Consider the following 7953-nt stretch of genomic DNA (forward strand, 5'->3'; position numbering starts at 1 on the left):
TAAAGGACAGCCGGTTTTTAATTTGTAATCATTAACCTGATATTTACTACATCTCCATGGTCCCGGGAAGATAGAGTAGCGCTGATATATAAAAAAATGTTGACACAACTGTAGGTAGATTAAAACCAAAATAATAAGTAATACACATACATAACCTTTTACTTAGCAACCCGTAACCAAATCATAATTTTTTCTGTTTATTTTCCCTCTATACCTTGGTTATATATGTTGCTCCTAACTAATTCTTTTTAATTAAATAATATTTGTATGTTTTTTTTTTGTATTGATTGTTTTTATGTGACATAAACAACAATAACAATATTCTTATTAGTTGAAAAGTAAGGTGAATTATTATTATAACAAAGTTTTGAATTTTACTCTGTTCTTCAATCTTACAAAACATTAACTAAATTTTTATTTTTTACATTCAAAAAAGATTTTCTTGTCATAATGAGGATAAGTGAGTTAAGGTATGTATGGATTAATATAACTTAAAACAAATACATTAATTTAACACATAACAAGTACATTATGATTAATTCTTTGCAGCAAGTAATACAATAAGGAAATGATTACTCAAATTGAAACTTAAAATGTACCAACATTTGTCAATTTGAGATCGTAAATGTAGAAATTACCTTAGGTTTGTTTTTTGTGCCCCTAGGTCGGCCTCTTCTACTGACAGGTACATATTCTTCATCTATAGTCCAATCGGCATCATCATCAATCTTCATTCTTTTTCTGTACCTTTTCATACCGTACATATCTACACTGCCATCTTGACTAGAAGGATCCCAAAAGCCAGTAACAATGTCATCCCCATAGTAATCTGAAAATTATACAAAAATATTTTGAACAATGCTGAAGATTTACCTCATTTTAATAATTATTTTAAATGATTATTGTTTTTAAATAAGATAGTTATTTTAATTTTATATACTAGAAAAAAATGGCTTAGTGGTAAGTTTTAAGGTAGTTAAAATTTTTTAACAATGTTATCTTATCTATAGGTGATTTATAAGATGATATGAAAAAATTGGATTACTATCATGCCCCATACTTTATCAGGAGAATGACTCACCTGGTAGCTCTATATATTGTGCCAGGCAAGGTATGGAAAAATTCCCAACACAGATTCTAATAAAATTGTTTTATCAGGCTCAACAACAACATGAAATGGATTGATACATCATTATTACAGATTTTGAAGCCATTAAATTAAAGAATAGAATTATATATATTTGATTTAAAAATTATTGAGAAAACTGAGATAGGTAAAACTATAAATCCAAGTGATTTAAGAGAGAAACTGCTAGAATTATGACAGGGATTAAGCACTAATAAAATTTTTGAAATAAAGATTACTAATTTAATATTATTATATCAAACAACATGAGGAGTCTCAACGATACCAGTCTATCATGAAATATAGAAAACAGTGGTATATGCATTCTGAGATGCATTGGTAAAGGTTAGCAGGCTAATATTTTGGTCATGAGAGACCAAAACCCACCGAAGTATGCCGTTCTCAGCAAAAAAATGCAATTCTTGCCTAAATACGCAACATTTCAGTAGAAACAGGTTAATTCCAATCACATTGCTCTATCCACAGTAGCAATCAACAATGATGGCTACTAAAAGTATATTAATCCAAGAGAGTTGATGAAATGTTCAATCACTAAGCTGCAAATATTGAAAATACCTCACATTTTGAATCGCAGGAATTAATTGAGATATGGTTTCTTCCAAAGACAGAGGATTTTCAGAAATGTGGGATTGCAACTTTATCGAGATGGAGGGCGAAGAACTTCTTTAGTCCTTTTAAAATAAAGTAGGTGAGTAGATTTCCTGTGGCATGTGTAGGACATTTAAATAGCAGAACTGCCAAATACTACAGTGAAGGGTACTTCTTATTTTTAATGTTGGGGGGTAAGTATAAAATTGTACTGTACTGATATAACAATAGTTATATAGATCAATGCACATCGTAAGTTTAAAAACTCAATATTTTTTAAAGTCAGCCCAGCCCTATTTCCAGATGTACTTAATGAAATATAGAACTACTTAACTCGAATATTAACATAACTCAAAATGAAAATCATTACAAGACAAAACCCTTTAGATCCTAATAAGTTGAATTGAAATAGTCGAAAGATTCAATAGCTCAATGTTTCAGAGATCTAATTTCTTCGTAAAATGTCAATGAAGGTTTTTTACACATGATGTGACTCTAGAGTATCCCCTCTACAAACACATAAAAGTAAAATCATCATTGTGAGTTAGTGAGTTTATCACACTTTTGAAGAATGGTAATGACACAAGCAGATCTGTTTACATTTTTTAATACTAATATAATATCCTACTACCTCACAGAAAATTTAGTATACTCAATAACAAAATAAAATTAATCTCCCTTTATTTTTTATTGTATTAAAATCTACAGGCTTAAATTTATGACAAACAGATAATAAACAAATTATAGACAACATCTATAACAACAGTAAAACGGTGATATTTTCAAAAGTCTTTAAAAGTCTCACTTAGGGTACAAATTAGAAATAATTTCATAAAAATAATAATGGATCCTCACATTAAAACTTCTATAGCTTAGGTTAAAAGAAATGAAAAAGCAGATACAAAAATAAAAGCACCTGCTAGTGATAGTCAATACAGTTTAATCCATTTCACATGTTATATTATAAAATATATACAAATGATACTAAATGTGCTGTGATATTGTTTGCAACAAAATACTAAATATGATAATGAAGATTGGGTCAACAAAACTAAAATATAATATAAAAAAGGCATTTAATGAAAATTGATCCTTAGAGAACAAAGCCAAACCAGCCATTAGCAACAGAAATTCCATTTATAAAACAAAGACACACGTAAAAAAAAAGGTATTTTTTGTATAAAAAAATAATGCAGTGTTAGTCGAAATCATCAATCATACAAGTTGACACATCAACTCTTTCTGAACAATTGCTACATAGAAATACAAGTAACGGCTTCTACAGATCTGATCTACTACAGGACCACAAAATAGAGAAGTCTTATTGAATCAATTTTTTTAATGTAAACCATTCTGTTTTGAATTTTATATAATCTAGGTGTGTATTTTCTTTTTTGATTCAATGACAAATCATTTGTGTTTTTTAAACCTATTTAATTTTATTGTTCTGAATAGCTCTAAGATCATAAAATCTTGATGAGTTTAAATTTTTTGTGATATTTCCTAGTTGTTCAAAATACACAATGCAAAATATAATCCAAGACGCTAAACACAAAATGAGCCTGGAATAAATTAATTACATATAAAATCTATTTGCTAAAATAATATTAATCAGAGGACTCACCTGAATCTATAGGTTCTTCTTTTATAAATGTCCTAGGTACACTCAAGTCTTTTCTGGCAGTCGTACTTTTGGGAACTGAAATAACGACCTCTTTCCTCAGTACTTTTTCGCCTTTTTGTGAAACACTGTAATTAACTGTTCGTAAATGATTATCAACATGCTTGAAATGACCTAATGTACACAAAGGACAACAGTCATCAAGAGTATAGTTTGCGGAAGGTTTATCTCTGAAAAAAAAAAAAAAAAGATATAACATTAATGAAATGTCCCTTTAGGATTTTAACTTAATTGATATTTTAACCTATGTATAGCTCTACTAAAAATAAGTACAGTTATTCCCATCATTATAGAAGAACAGTGAATTTCATACTACCAAAACAAAACAGAAATCATTTTGATGTTATACGGGTGCTCCATAAATGTAAAGGCTCCAAAAAAAGTATTAAAACTGAAGTAAAATTGAGTTTAGCAGGCACAACTGTTATTTTTATTTTCTGCAAAAAAGTCTGCCAGATAGATGTTTCAGTATAACTTCCTCACTATTTCTATAGGGTACATACCGATCTTTTATACTCTTTATATTACCATAAATAAACTATTTTCAATTATTTTAATATCCCCTTAGCAAGCACAACATAGGTACTTAAATCAACAATCACACCAACTAAACAATTGTTTTCTAATTCATTACTAATAATTGAAGTAATACACCAAGCAACCATTAAAGAATTAACAATAGGAGATTTCTCAACAAGCCATTTTCGTTCAATAACTAAAACATTACCATTGTAAATTTGACTAGTGACTTGTGACTTTGAAATTGTAAAATAAATGGGTAAATTTTAGTTAAAAACTAACCAAAAACTTTTTAACATCTAATTAGAATGTATTTTATAACAGAACATGATGTGATATAAAAACTGGATATTTTAGTGCCTTGTTTCAGATACGATCGATATAACAATGTTTTCTTGTGTATGACTATGTGTAATTAGAAATATAACCAACACTGAAAGGAAAGAGAGAGTAAAAAACTTTTTTCAGATTTGATGGATGATGTATATAATTTATTTTACATTGTTGGATTATGTTCATTTTATTTATTTATTGTTCTGTTTATATTATATGGAAATTTTATGTAGTCGCTTTTATTTTTATTATATTTTATTTTATTTTTTGTATGAATGTGTTCGATTAGCAATATTACTCATTGCCCAAGTTTGTAGCAGATTGTTGTCAATGAATAACGTAATTATTAATAATTGATGGATGTAACAGATACTTCTGGAATAAGACAAAGTTCAACAACATAACGACATTAAAAATAAATAGAAAATGAATAAAATAACATCCAACAGTAACAGTTCATGTAACAACAGTTCCCAAAGTGGGTGTCCCTTACCCTTGGGTGTCTCAAGTATATGCCTAGGATACCGCAAGGGCCACCAATATCTCAAAATATTAAAAAGAAAAAGAATTAAAATTAAAATAGCACATATAAAGTGCATTTATTCACTTTGCATGGCTCCTTTTCTACATTTCCTACATCTTCAACCACTCTAAAGATAATTTTAGTGACATTATTATTTTATTTTTTTATCTCTTCAAGGGTGCCACAAACATTTTTTAGCCAATGAAATTTTGTAAAGCCAAGAGGGGTGCCATAGTAAAAAAAGTTAGAGAACACCTACAATCTTAGGTAACACTACAAACACAATTTTTATAGTCATATGATTCATGATCAGTAGAATTTCTTTTATTAATAATGAGCGTAATTCTATAAACAAGAAAAAAGGTAATCACACTGGAACCCTAATTTAACTTCATTATTATAACAAAGAATTAAACAAATTCTCACATCATAACTTATAACTTGTTTTTTTTTTTTTCTGGTAGTACAGTAAGTAACTATGTAGATTTTTCCCCAAACAATTGCAAAATGTTGGTTAACCAAATAAGAATAGTGACTAAATATACTTTAAAACTCATTGCACAATCAGCATTAATACACTAAGATAAATAACAACTAAAGTTAACTGACTTGGGTTTGATATTGTAGACTTGTTCCAGAGTCCTTTGAGCGTCAACAACTTTCTTCATGAAGTCAAAGCTTCTATTTACACGAGAATGGCAAGACTCACAAATCTGCTTAGGTAAATGGTCTTGAACCGAAACCTAAAAACTTCCATTATTAATAAGATGTATTACTTCACATTATGAGAAAAAAAATCAGTTTAACTTACATGGATAGGCAATGAGGAGTTAACTTTTTCAACTAATGTAATTTTATCTTCTTCTGGATTCGGTTCCTCTTCAAACAGATACACAGGATTATTCTTGATCGACTCACTGCATAACCTGCAGAGTCGCTTAGGCTTTCCATTTTCATCAGTATTTTCTTCAACAATTTGAACATAATTAGAACAGCTATAATCAAGCATGAAACACTCATGAATAATATTAATACCAATACGTACCTTTGGTCTTGGGTAAAAAGTAATTTATGACATTTGTGGTCATATCAAATGGTTTGTCATTTGATTTAAGTTGACCTAAATCTACTTTAACACCACCATAATTGTAAAGTCTGTCAGATAAATCTTGGAATGTATCAGTGGGTTTGACATCAATAGTAAGAGTGTCTCCTACACCAACACGCAGTTTCAATTGCATTTGTGAAAATAAGTCCACTCCTAGATTTCAAAGGAACCCTGAAAGCAGAAACATCATGACCACATTGTTTATGAAATATATCTAGTGGAAATAACTTATAAAATGCATACATGTTAAGGTTATGATTTTATTGAAGTTTATAATACCCTAAGCAATGGGTTTCATACTATCCTCCAGAAAATGTTAAAAAAGACTTCAAATCTAAAATCAACATTACTCTAATCAAAAATTACAATAAATATAAAATACTCATGTGTTTTATAAACAATATGGCCGTCCAAACTATTATCTGATTCATTACTTACGTTAAATGTTTGTTTTAAAGCAGATAAAAAAGTAATATCACTGTAATAAACAAAATAAATCATCTTTTACTGTATACACTAAAACAATAAATATTGAAACAATAATTTCGAACAACAAACTATATGGAACTTGATGAAAAATGCGATACATGTATACATTCCATTACGACAAAATCAACTATATAATTTTCCACTAGGCTATTATTAAATGAAAAATTAAATAATTAAATATTAAAGCTACCAACTAAGCAATTGTTAACTATTTAATCATGCACTGAATAGAATGAAAATACAACATACTATGTGTTCCAGCAGTACCTGTCCAACATCCAAATGGATTGTGATAGTTCAGCTGTTCCTCACAGTGTGCCGCGAAAATTCAAAATACAGTCCAGGTTAGGTCTCCTCTGGGCAACACTTTTTCCACCTCCAATTAATCCTTTGTCTTCTCTTTAGCAAACATCAATTTCGGAGTTTTCCGCTACTGTTGAGTTGTTTTCAATTGCTTAGTTTTGATTGCCATTAATTGCGCAACATTTCGTGAAATGTGTCGTGAGACAGGATTGCAGGTTCTTGACAACTACTAAGATGTATTATTTCCTTTACGTAACCATAATTCTTATAAATTTGTATGTATTTATTTCGTGGGTGTACTACTAAAATTGAACAGATTAAGCTATATTATTAGCGAGAAACCTAAATATAAGCTCCAAATAGTGTGAATGAAAAATAAGGATTAGGTATTTGAACATTTTCATTAAGTGATATTTGTAATTAATTTTTCAGTTGTTATAAATGCGATTTTATAAGGTGTAAATGGATATTAGTAATGCCTACACTCAGGATGTCGAGTTCAAAAGTTCATACAATATTAGTATAAAACAGTCAACTCAAAAATACTGCATTTTAGGACGGTAAAAAAATACATTAACAAAGACTAGATGATTGATTGGGAGGGGGTAAGGCTCAAACAAGGAAGAAAGCACAGTAAGTGTAATATTATTTTTCTTGATGGTTTATTATCAACTCGTGCAATAAATAATCAAAACTTGGTCATTATTTCTTCAGGACTCTTCTTATTCACAGTTCATTTTTTCGTCTCTTTTATTTCTGCTACATCACAACGCACACACAACAGAATCCTGAAGTCGACCCTCATGTCTGGGTTGAAAAGTTGGCCTTTAGAATAAAAATATAATGACCTGTTTCCGATAAGTTTATTCAATGATAAACTTATTTTTAATTTGTCTTCTCAACCTTTCAGCCCAATATGATCTTGCTCTCCTCCCACTAAGGTTGTACTTATTATCGATGTGTTCTCGGGCCTTAACGTTCAATGATCATTGATGACATGGGTTACCTGTTGCACCGATACGGTGGATGTGTCTCTGCTGGAAGTGTCCGGTGAACATCCAAAATCAAACGACATATTATTGGAGAAGTTTGTCGGGGGGTGCGGTCAGCAAAGAACAACATAAATAAACAAAACCATATTTATTTATTTTATGGCGACGTTTCAACCTGAGTTTCAGGTCTTCATCAGGGGGTTATGGGGTAGAAGGTAGGCCTGCAACTCCAACGAACTCAAACGACATATTGTTCTATTGGGATACTGG

At 29.9% G+C, this 7953-nt stretch overlaps 1 protein-coding gene across 1 annotated transcript; it reads right to left on the reverse strand.

Moving 5' to 3' along the window:
• Positions 1-638: 638 nt before the first annotated feature.
• Positions 639-6313, reverse strand: LOC106685540 (uncharacterized; the record flags this gene model as incomplete). The annotated part of the gene is given in 6 exon segments (XM_067045185.1): positions 639-829; positions 3360-3586; positions 5401-5534; positions 5603-5757; positions 5837-6070; positions 6143-6313. Coding segments are annotated over 5 exon segments (903 nt in total), but the record flags the coding sequence as incomplete, so codon positions are not given.
• Between the last annotated feature and the right edge of the window lie 1640 nt (positions 6314-7953).

Source organism: Halyomorpha halys, unplaced genomic scaffold (assembly GCF_000696795.3).
Source record: "Halyomorpha halys isolate HHAL.00 unplaced genomic scaffold, Hhal_1.1 Scaffold710.1, whole genome shotgun sequence".
Classification (NCBI taxonomy): domain Eukaryota; kingdom Metazoa; phylum Arthropoda; class Insecta; order Hemiptera; family Pentatomidae; genus Halyomorpha; species Halyomorpha halys.